This window comes from Vipera ursinii (genome assembly GCF_947247035.1).
Source record: "Vipera ursinii genome assembly, chromosome: 4".
NCBI lineage: Eukaryota > Metazoa > Chordata > Lepidosauria > Squamata > Viperidae > Vipera > Vipera ursinii.
Genome location: NC_139514.1, coordinates 39,004,542 through 39,016,711, shown reverse-complemented (window position 1 = coordinate 39,016,711; position 12,170 = coordinate 39,004,542). Strand labels below are relative to the sequence as shown.

Genomic DNA, 12,170 nt, shown 5'->3' with positions numbered 1-12,170 from the left:
ACATTTGTTAAGTGAATCAGTGCAGTTAAATTAGTAACATGGTTGTTAAATGAATCTAGCTTCCCCATTGACTTTGCTTGTCAGAAGATCACAAAATATGGTCACATGAGCCCGGACACTGCAACTGTCATAAATATGAAGCAGTTGTCAAGCATTTGAATGTAAATCATGTGATCATGAGGATGCTGCAATGGTCATAAGTGTTAAAAATGGTTATAAGTCACTTTTTTCAGTGCCACTGTAACTTTGAACACTAAATGAACTGTTGTAAGTCAAGAAGAAACTGCAGCCTTTTTTTTCAAATCGTATGAATTTCAGATCAAAATTAGAGACTACAGGGGAAAATAAGAAATAATTTTGCACCAGAAATTTGAATTAGACTATCTAGATCTGATGCTTTTCAATACTGCGTTGAAAAAATATATTATTCAAAGTGAATGCAGGCTCATCCAGTGGAGGTCTGCTAAATACTACAAGACTGGAATTTTCCAACCCTAAATCTCACACTGAAAATCATTCCACAGTCAGAACAACCTGTTTTAGGGTGGGACACTTTTGGTAAGATTGGAACAGCTTGTTCCAATATAGAAATACTTTGCTGAGATTAAATGAAACATTTCCTGAGAGAGTCTCTCTCTCTCTCTCTCTCTCCCCCTCTGTGTGTGTGTGTATGTGTGTGTGTGTGTGTACTTGTGTGTCTTTGCAGAGTGAAGACATTTCAACCTTTAACACACAAAGGGTTGTGCTATAACAACATGAAATTACAAAATAAGAGCATTACTGTACTATTATCAGATCAGGAAACAAAGTGACTCAATTAAAAACATTTTATAAACCTAGGAAAGGACAATTATTGGCAACAATCATACCTCCTTCAGAAAGCATTCAATGCCTGAGCAGTAGCCAAACAAGCTAATTTCTTTCAACATGCATAATGAAATCTTATACTGTAGGAACTCCTCTGAAAATCTTAATGCAAGAAAGGACAGAAAGAAGGGAAGTGTGTTTTCACTTTCGTTTCCAAACCATTTAGAAATTTAAAGGAGTAAATCAGCAAAATCAATTGGGTCTAGTAACAAAAAGGAAGCCAATAAATATTTAAGAATTATAAAAATGGCTCTATCTAGATAAATTACACAAAATTGTAGTGACTGAATTTTGCGTGAGATGATGCTTTAAAGTTTAAACCACTTCCAAGGCTATATAATTCCTATATAGCCAAAATTTACTAAAGGATGCCTATGGCAAGGTACGGTAATCCTTATCCTTACCCAGGAAAAGTTAAAGATAACAAGTATTTGAGCAACATAATCTCTTATGATAAATAACCCTCAAACTGCTCACTAGTTTATTGAAGGGCAAACTGAACTCTGATTTCTCACGTCAACAAACTGATTCTATTGTCTATCATTTATCCACATTCATCCCATACAGATGCAATATGACTTGATTGTTTTTATTAAATAGATTCTGCAAACATTTGCAAATGTATTGCTTACAGTATTTGGAATGTCTTTAAAATTTATTGTATATATTACTGCTTTTACAAATCATGGAGAAGGAACCAAAAGTTAAACAAGAAAATCGGAAAAAAAATTAAAGAGCTTGTGGACTCAAATGAAAGATATACAAGATTTATGTAAAACTTTGATGAGTGGTATACAGGAAATTATTTCCCCTTATGTACTTGAAACAAGAATTAAAGATATTGGAATAAAGTTAGTGAGAATAAAATTGCAACTCAATGAAACAACTTTTCATTTTTTTTTATTCTCAACTGCATGATACTAGACGAATTGTAATCAGGAAAGAAATTAGCTATTTTTATATAATTCTTCTCAATTATAATATCCAAAATTCTGTCATGCTTTTCCCCAAAAATTTGATTGTTTACTGTGTTTCCTTTTTATGAGTAAAATATCATTTTTCATTTTATCATGTTTTTAAGAATTATTTACTTTGATAATTGTTTCTACATGTCTTAGAATGTAGTTATATTGCCATCATTTGCAACTGCCCTGTTCATTTTAATGTTTTTTAAAATGTGTAGATACCTTTAAATGTAAACTTTACAGGGCATTATAAAGAGTGCTATTAAATATTTATAATAAACTAGCGTTCCGTGCACCTTTGGTGTCTAGTCATGCCGGCCACATGACCACGAAGACGTCCTTGGACAAGCATTGGCTCTTTGGCTTTGAAACGGAGATGAGCACTGGCCCCTAGAGTCGGAAATGACTAGCACGCATGTGCGGGGGAACCTTTACCTTTACCTTTATAATTAAAGCAGTATACTAAGCTCTAAAATAAAATATATTTATTATTATTTATTCATTTGTATCTGCCTTTATTATTTTTTACAAATAATACAAGGGGGCGAACATATCCAACACACCTTCCTCCACCTGTTTTCCTCACAACAAGATGGACTGGACTGAGAGAGAGTGACTGCCCAGTCACCCCGTTGGTTTTCATGGCTAAGGCAGGACTTGAACTCATGATCTTCTGCTTTCTAGTCTGGTGCCTTAACTGGCTCTCATTTCATAAGCTCCTGATTTTGTATGCTACTGATTTTATATGCAACTATTCATAATATAAAGGTAATATATAGGGACGCGGTGGCTCAGTGGGTTAGGATGCTGAGCTTGTCGATCAGATGATCGGCAGTTTGGCAGGTCGAATCCTAAGTGCCGCGTAACAGAGTGAGTGCCTGTTACTCATCCCAGCTTCTGCCAACCTAGCAGTTCGAAAGCACATAAAAATGCAAGTAAAAAAATAGGGACCACTATGGTGGAAAGGTAACAGCGTTCTGTGCGCTTTTGGTGTCTAGTCATGCCGGCCACATGACCACGGAGACGTCCTCAGACAAGCACTGGCACTTCGGCTTTGAAACGGAGATGAGCACCAACCCCTAGAGTCGGAAACGACTAGCACACGTGTGGGGGAACCTTTACCTTTACCTTTATTCATAATATACTGTACTATTGTACTATTCATAACATAATATATTATTACCTCATTTTATATGCTACTATTCATAATAGCCAAAGAAAAACTTCAGTCATAATAAAATGATAAGCAGGTTGAATTACCATGGAGAATGGAGATTTCTCTTCCTTTGTAGAACTCTCCAGTCGTGACTACCGAACCCTGTTTGGATGCCACAATGCGGACTGTTCTCCTGCTATCCACACAGTCCAAGTACGGATCCCATTCCAAGTTCCTCTTGTTTATTGCCTGGATCCCGGCAGAGACAACTCCCAGAGCTTCTCCCATGCGATCTTGGCAGTAGGATTTAAATTTCCATTGCACCACAGCTGGTTGTGTGGAAGAAGTTGAAAAGCGGCATCGAAGCACAATTGGTTGAAAGAGCATTGCTACCTGTTTCTTGTCAGGCACCATAACATGCACTGCTTCAGTCACAGCTACAAAGCAAAACCATAAATGTTACCAACTTGTAAGGTATAAATCATCTCTTCAGTATGCCCATTCCCAAATGATAAATGGGAGGTGGCTACTTTCTAAGACTTATCATCTAATTGTGACATTAGAAGAAACTATGCCAAAAGAACATGGATAGCAAGATAACAGAAAATGCTAATGCTAGAAAATGATAAGTTGCTGTTTTATCAACCATAAATAACAGTGGCTTGTCAAGTCGTATCTATGAATTAGATTTGCTTCCATTTTCAATGAACCATGAAGCAAAATGTGGCTAATCTTAATTCTGAGTTACTTCAAACAAATCATCTTCAAATCATGGGTTGTAGCTGAATTACTTTTAAAAACTAAATTTCCTACATTATGCAAGCTTAGTTTACTCATATATTATAATAAGTCATTACATAGTGCACTGCTTAAGCATCATGCCTTTTTCCCTCTGTGATTCAAGAAAAACAGGCAACATATGCTATATGTTATTGGTCATAGGTGAACAAAAAATAATATAAAGAAAAATTGAGGGAAAAATTAAGCTTCATTAATTTTAAGCTACTTATCAACAATTGGTAGTCACAATGGCTAAATGTTACTTCAAATATTGAAGGGATAATGTTGGCCAATTCCATAAAATATGAACAGGTGACACTTCTTGGCAACTATGTTGATATATTTTTGAATTTCCTGCAGTCATCTATTTAATCACTAACTCAATATAACAGTATTAAAAGATGTTTGTATCACAAAACTCGAATTTCAAGCATTTATTTTCAGCTTTACATACATTTTATTTAATTCCAACCTTTCCTTTTCAAACTGATAAAGAAACCTTATAAGAAATATACAAACAGATCACAGCATGGCATTAGTCACCGAAAGGGGAGGAGACATTTGACAGATGCCATAGGCAGGTCGATAGAAAATCTCTCTTCCTATTGTGCTAAGATTCAAATAAACACTTGAAATAATACCAGGAAAATTTAGAAATTTAGCTAAAAAGAAAGATACCAGCATCAAGAGAATTCAAAATATGTCTCGTTAGCATTTAAAAAGAAATAGGTAACCTACATATGTTGCAATTTGACTGAAATGAACTGCTGTTGCCAGTATTGCAATAAGAGCAAGGCCAAGCAAATTTGGCTTACTCTAAGACACCTTGAATATTTTATAGGGAAAAAAATAAAAGTCATGTTAATAAATAAAATTCTGATTGCAATCAAGAATATGTGGCTTATTTTACAGGAGATTTACACATAGTTATGGTATTGTTCTTACTTCACATCTCTCTAAAGAACTGAGTCTTTTAATTGCAGAATTTCCAGAGGTGGCTAATACTTTACATAAAAAGATATTTTGAAAAGAAAAGCCTCAAAATGCAAAAAGTAAATAATCACAAATGAAAGAAACAGCAGTAGTGTCATCAAAAAAAGAAGGACGGGGCAGGGAGGAAGAATAGATCTCAATTGCTTATTTTCAACTGCTAAATATAACATTTTGGGGTATATAGAAAAACCTATTTTGTATTAGTCCTGTAAAATATAACAGTCTCAAAAGTATTTCAGGTAAAGACATTGGCAAAAATGATGTTTTTTTTTGAGGGGGGGGGGGGTAATATTTTATTGATTTTCTAATTTTACATTTAAGTATTTAAAAAGCAATGTGGCGGCTAGGTTAATCAATAATTCAATAACAAACAAAAATCTTTAGTACAAATCTCAAACTACCACATCAAATATTTCCTCTCCTTTTCCCTTAATATCTGCTGTCTCATATTTAAACTAATACAATTCTTATTATATCCATCAAGTAAAGATAGCATTGTTACATTTATCAATAATTTTTAGCTTATACATATCCTAGTTATTTTAACATTCAATCTTTGTAAACAGTCAATGTTCTGTAGTTAGTTTTTCCCAATTTTTAGTTTCCTGTCAATATTTAAATTGACATTTGATATTTATAATTTCCAAATTTTTGGTATTGTTTCCTTTATCACAATTCTTAACAAAATCTATTATTCAAAGTACACATCTTATCTATTTGAGAATATTCTATTTCCCACCATCTTACATCATGTTATATTTCTTCCTCCAAGCATTTTGTCTATAAGTGCAGGGTCTACACTTATATTATATGCATATAAGGAACATGAGAGACCATTTTCAACCATCCATACAAGCCAGTATCTTTGTAACTTACTGAATAGGACATGATGCTGTTTTGACGCTGATGATATATTGACGCTGGATAAGGTATTCTGATTGTGTACACTTTTCATTTATTCTTAGGCCTAATTTTCTGGCGCATGCTAAAAATTCACTGGATACTGGGGTCTTCAATTTTCAATCCTTGGGTTGGAGTTTGAGTGGAGTTCATGAATTTGTAGCATAGCAATTATGGATTTGTTCCGGATTATTTCTGGCCTGGTACATGGAAGTGGTCATACATGAGATCTAGTTTTCATCTCTTAGTAATTGTATTATGATTTGAAAACTAATGATTTGGTTGTTAGTCTTTTGTTGTGGACAAATCATTTCCTGATTCACCTGATACCGTATTTTCCGGCGTATAAGACGACTGGGCGTATAAGACGACCCCCTACATTTCCTATCAAATTATAGGGTTTGGGCTATACTCGCCATATAAGACTACCCCTCTTCCAACGCACACCAAATAAAAATTAAAAAACATCAGATTTGATTTTAATATGGTAATTTTAATTCAAATACTTATGTGCTTAGTAGGAAAACTGTCACTTATAAACATAAGGCTGTTTGTCATCAAACATGTGAACATAAAACAGTGCAAGTGGATTAAACTATAATAATAATAATAATAATAATAATAATAATAATAATAATAATAATGAATAAGAATAAGAATAAGAATAAGAATAAGAAGAATAAGAATAAGAATAAGAATAATAATAATAATAATAATAATAATAATAATAAGAAGAAGAAGAAGAAGAAGAAGAAGAAGAAGAAGAAGAAGAAGAAGAAGAAGAAGAAGAAGAAGTAGTAGTAGTAGTAGTTGGAGGGGACCTTGGAGGTCATCTAGTTCAACCCCCTGCTAAGGCAGGAAACCCTATACCATTTCAGACAAATGGCTGTCCAGTCTCTTCTTAAAAACGTCCAGTGTTGGAGCATTCACCACTTCTGGAGGCAGGTTGTTCCACTGGTTAATTGTTCTAACTGTCAGGAAGTTTCTCCTTAGTTGTAGGTTGCTTCTCTCCTTGACTAGTTTCCATCCATTGCTTCTTGTCCTGCCTTTGGGTGCTTTGGAGAATAGCTTGGCTCCTATTGGGTGGGCGTGGCCAGAGTGCATATGACCTACTGGGTGGGCGTGGCCAGCTCTACAAGGTTCACATCAAGGGTGCCTGTGGGGGCCTGGGCAGGAGTGAGACAGATCTGAGGTCTCTGGCAGAAGGAGGGTCTCTGGGCCAGGGCCAAGGCAGTAGTGGGGGCCGTTCCCTCCCTGTTTCCAGGATGGCTTCGCAGGCCACATGAAACCACTTTGCTGGCCAGATCCAGCCCCCAGGCCTTGTGTTTGACATGTCTGGCCTAAGGAATCAACTTAAGCAACAATTTATTATAAATTAAATGAAGTCTTTGTATTTCCTACGGAGATATAGGATACATTCCCAAACCATTACTAATTTTTTCTGGGAAGAATCAACATATTTAAAGCAGGCTGAGATAATAAGTATATTCTGCGATAGCATAGAAACCACATAATAATTAATCACTCGACCACAATGGCAACTACCTTCTTTAAAGAACTGAACAGAGTTTTTCACCTCTGAACATAAATATGTAACTTATTCTTTGACTACTACATGGATAGAGGTGATTCTGTTGAAATTGTACTCTTGAACTTTCAAAGAGTTTCTGACTAAGTTCTTCACCAAAAACTCTGAGTAATCTTAGCCATCATGGGATAACAGGATCTGCCCTTTCATGGACTGCTAATTGGTTAAAAAAAAAGCAAAGAGAAGAAAAAATAAGAAGTGAAGCTGGTCAAGTTTGCAGTTAATACCAGATCATATAGTAGTGAAAAACAAAAATTGTGAACTGTTTTAAGCTGGGTAAATGGCCAGCCAAGTGGCAAATGATTATCAATTTAAATAAATACAAAGTGATACACAAGGAAGATGGAAAAGAAACATCACATATACCAGATGGTGTTTCTTAGCCAGAGGTCCCCAACCCGCAGTCCGTGGACCAGTACCCATCCATGGCATGCCAGCACCCAGGCCACACAAACAAGCAAAGCCGCATCTGCAGGATGCAGGCAGCACACAAAACCACGCCCCCTCCGGTCCGCGAAAAACCTCTCTCCACAGAACCAGTCCCTGGTGGCCAAAAGCTCTGTTCTAAGCTGTCTATTGTTGTTGTTAGTTGCAAAGTCGTGTCCGACCCATCGCGACCCTATGGACAATGTTCCTCCAGGCCTTCCTGTCCTCTACCATCTTCTGGAGTCCATTTAAGCTTACGCCTACTGCTTCAGTGACTCCATCCAGCCACCTCATTTTCTGTCGTCCCCTTCTATTGCCCTCAATCTTTCCCAGCATTAGGCTCTTCTCCAGTGAGTCCTTCCTTCTCATTAGGTGGCCAAAGTATTTGAGTTTTAGCTTCAGGATCTGGCCTTCTAAAGAGCAGTCAGGGTTGATCTCCTCTAGGACTGACCGGTTTGATCGCCTTGCAGTCCAAGGGACTCGCAGGAGTCTTCTCCAGCACCATAGTTCAAAGGCTTCAATTCTTTGGTGCTCAGCCTTTCTTATGGTCCAACTTTCACTGCCATACATTGCAACTGGGAAGACCATAGCCTTGACTATACGCACTTTTGTTGACAGGGTTATGTCTCTGCTTTTTAGTGTGCTGTCTAGATTTGCCATGGCTTTCCTCCCAAGGAGCAAGCGTCTTTTAATTTCTTAAGCTGTCTATAACTAACAAGAAATAGACCTTAATGTCATAGAATGTCAACTCATCCAGAATTGTGAGAAAAGTCAAATCCATGCTATGGAATCATTAGGAAGAGACTGGAAATGAAACTGTCAGCATTATAATGTGTTTTTATTGAATTCATCTATATTTCCAGTACTGTGTTCAGTTCTAGTCATTACTTTTGAAAAGGAAGAGCTAGGAAAAAGGAAACTAAAGTCATCAAGGGCTTTAATAAGAAAGGACTTGAATATCTGGCACTATTTAACACAAAAAAGAACAAATGATCAGAGGTGATATAATTGAATTATACAAAATTGTGCAAGGAGAAACTGAACAGGGATAATTTTCTCCTGTTTCAAATGACTAATACTAGCATTCCTCTCAAAGGTGCTTTTTCAGGAGGCAATTGGTCTTTCTTTTTTTTCTTTGAAGACATTTCGCTTCTCATCCAAGAAGCTTCTTCAGCTCTGACTTGATGGTGGAGAGTTGAAGAAGATGGTCAGAGCTGAAGAAGCTTCTTGGATGAGAAGCGAAGTATCTTCAAACAAAAACAAGAAAGTCCAGTTGCCTCCTGAATTAAAAAGCTCCTTTGGAACATGACTGAGAATCTCCATAGACACTAGCATTCGTCCAATGAAGGTGATTGAAAAGATGTTTAAAATAGAAAAAACTAATTGTTTACTAAGATTATAACTACCCTGTGGAATCTTATGATCAGCAACCCTCTCTTGAAGAACACCCAGAAATTACATTTTATTCAGAATATGCGCTTTGGTGTAACTATGTCACACTATTATTGCATGAATTGTACTGGCTGACACTGGGCTTCCAAGTACAATTAAAGTTGATGGTAGTTGACTATGAAGTTCTTCATAGCATACTGTATGGTTATTTATAGAATCATAGGTCTCCAGTTGTCTCTGCCTCCCATATACAACCTGGCATGGCTAACATGTATCAAGTCCCATCAATTAAATAATGCCTTCTCTGTCATAAACCCTTCCCTATGGAACAATTCCCCCAGCCGCAAATAAAATTCATTATCCCCATCTTGCCAGCCTTTAAGAACACCCTGAAGACATGTTTCTTCTCTCAGGTGCTAGTTCAAGAAATTAGATGAATGTGCTGTGTATTAGTCCTTTGGCTGGTCCTCTATCACAGTATGTTTCACCTTATTATGTTTTATTATTTTACCGTTTTGTTTTAGGATGCTTTTAACCCTTAAACTTTGTTAACTACCCATAGTCAATTGGCAGAATCATTGTATAGATATGGGCAGTGTATAAATTAAATAAATAAACAAAGGACGACCATATGCAATGAAGAAATAGATAGATAGATAGATAGATAGATAGATAGATAGATAGATAGATAGATAGATAGATAGATAGATAGATAGATGACTGACATACCTCTACCAGACCTAACTAACAATCCTATTTTTTATTTATTCAAAGATACTAGCAATCTTTTCAGATTATTTTTATGCTAAAATTCCTTGGTTCATGTATGTTCTTGTACCCTATATGTAGTTGCATAAACCTAAACCCATTTATGTAACTTCAATATTGCAGTACTGGCAACTTCCTAGGATCCTCTCTAGCTATACTTAGATCCAAAATAATATTTTTCCTCCACTCCTAGTAGAAATAACTAGATGACATTCTGTTCATAGAAGTGTCAATCTTACAGGGAACCTGAAGATTTCTTTCCCACTTCATTAGACACAGAATTATCCCAAGGCATCTCCAGGCATTATTTTTATATAGGTATGATTTCTGAAAGCAATTCTGTTAAATTTTATACTTCGCTGTATAAAACTAATGAGATTATTTTACATATAGCAAAAGTCATTTTACACCGCTATGTATATAATTCTATACAGTAACAGATTTGATAAAAGCAAAGCTAGATAGCATGTTTTTTGAGGGAGTCCTGAGGAGTAATAAGGAAAATAGCAGTTTTAAAAGATATAATGGAGTATATTATTTCAAATAGAATTTCAGAACAGTCAGAATCAACCAATAAAGGCATATTATCCAATGCTAGAGTATTTTAATCTCCCTTTTTTAGGATTACCCTCATGCACTTTATATGACCCTTCCTTTTTTTAAAATTCCAAGCCATTGCAGTTAGTAGACAGTAAAGTTGGATAGATATCTCCTTGAGAACAAATGGAGGCAGAAAAACACATCGGGGTGCCATCATTATGCCTATGCCAGCAACTGGGTATTTCATGACCCCTGCCTCTTAATCATTTCTTCACACTGTATACACTGACACCAATAATTATTTTGTACTGCAGAGCTACCTAGAATGCCTCAAGTAAGCTATCATTTGTTCACCTTAATGTAACACTCCTTAACCTCTCTAAATTAAGCCACTGTTGTGTTAGAAAACACACAAGTACAGCGCTTCCGGGCTTCCATCAGCACACTACAGTTTCAGCAATCTGGCTCAATGACTGAGCATAGTGGATTTGGGAGACAAAGTGAACACTGGCTTTAAAAGCAAGAACAACTATTTGTAGAAGTTCCATAAAACAGAAGGAAATATAGATTACCTGGATCTTCAGGGTATCAGAGAGCTTTGATAGATAGATAGAAACAGCAAACTTTCTTATGCTGGCAAGCTGTAGCCCAGATAGGGATGAGAACTACAATGGGGGGTAAACTTTCTGAAAGCTTAAAAATCTCCTCCAGTTTTCCAGCTCTTAGACAATTGCAGACTAAGGCAAGAATTGGAAGGCTGATTGGTTGATATTATTTGGAATGTTTACCCATTCCCATCCGTCTCAAGCAAGACATGCTAGATTTTTACAGGATGGCTTTAAAATAATTTCCTCCTTATTGTAGATTTATGATCTGTAGATTCTTCAATGTTTATAAAAGAATTGAGAATATTAATTTGTATTAGTGGTGCACGGACAAAAGGGGTAATAATGACAGCTTTTCTAATCAAGGCATTCGTGTGGGAAACTGTTTCTGTCTTAGAGCTCAAAGAAATCTTCAGCCTGCCCTTGCCATACTAATTCTGCATATTTTCTCTGGATTTACAAAATGTATTTCTTTGCATGGCATCAACTACAAAGAAATTCCAGAGATGGCAACCTTAGGAAAAGAAAAATATTCCGGTAATCTATGCTTTTCATCTCACTAAGTACTGTGGCAATTTATTCCCAGATTAAGTCTCACTGAATCAAATCAAGAGGGGAACTTCAAGAAAGGGGGTGGTGGAAATCTCTTAAACGGTTATGTGATGAAGAAACAGGCACATTATTGATATATATAGAACAAGACTGCATGTCCAATACGCTGTTTTCTATTTGCTCAGCATTTTGCTCTCTGTGCCTCTCACTGTTTGAACCTTTATATAATATCAAGGCAACAGCGTGCCTGCCAAGAAATCCAAAAATCTTCGTTTGCAATCCAAAAAAGTTCTTAATCCACAATGAAACTGAAAGAAAAGGAAGAAAAAAAAAACCTTACCTGTCATCCACAGGAAAGTGGTCCAGCCCAGTGAGACCCTATCCATCTTGCAGTGTGTTCCAGGGCAGAAGAAGAGGCAGGGAAGGAAGCAGAGCCAGAAAGTAAATAAAGCTCCTTGCTTTGAATACTGGGAAGTGGCACGTAGAAGAGTTCTTTCCGTTATCTGCAAGTCTCCCACCACACAACTCAGTGTGTGAATAGACAAGAGTTCTGAATGGGAGCTACCATTTTGCTAGGGGGGGAAACAAAAGCATGCAATGCTCTCTTCTAATAATCCTATTCTCTCTTGCTTTGTTTC

At 36.4% G+C, this 12,170-nt stretch overlaps 1 protein-coding gene across 1 annotated transcript in view; it reads right to left on the bottom strand.

The window, feature by feature from the left end:
• The window catches only part of ILDR2 (immunoglobulin like domain containing receptor 2), a gene marked incomplete at its 5' end in the record, with an annotated part of 55,251 nt that extends 43,333 nt beyond the window's left edge, over positions 1–11,918 (bottom strand). Inside the window, 2 exons of the mRNA XM_083361903.1 lie at positions 3,093–3,425; positions 11,873–11,918. Of these exons, the coding sequence (XP_083218029.1) occupies positions 3,093–3,425; positions 11,873–11,918 (379 nt within the window). The remainder of the gene's footprint in view (positions 1–3,092; positions 3,426–11,872) is intronic.
• Between the last annotated feature and the right edge of the window lie 252 nt (positions 11,919–12,170).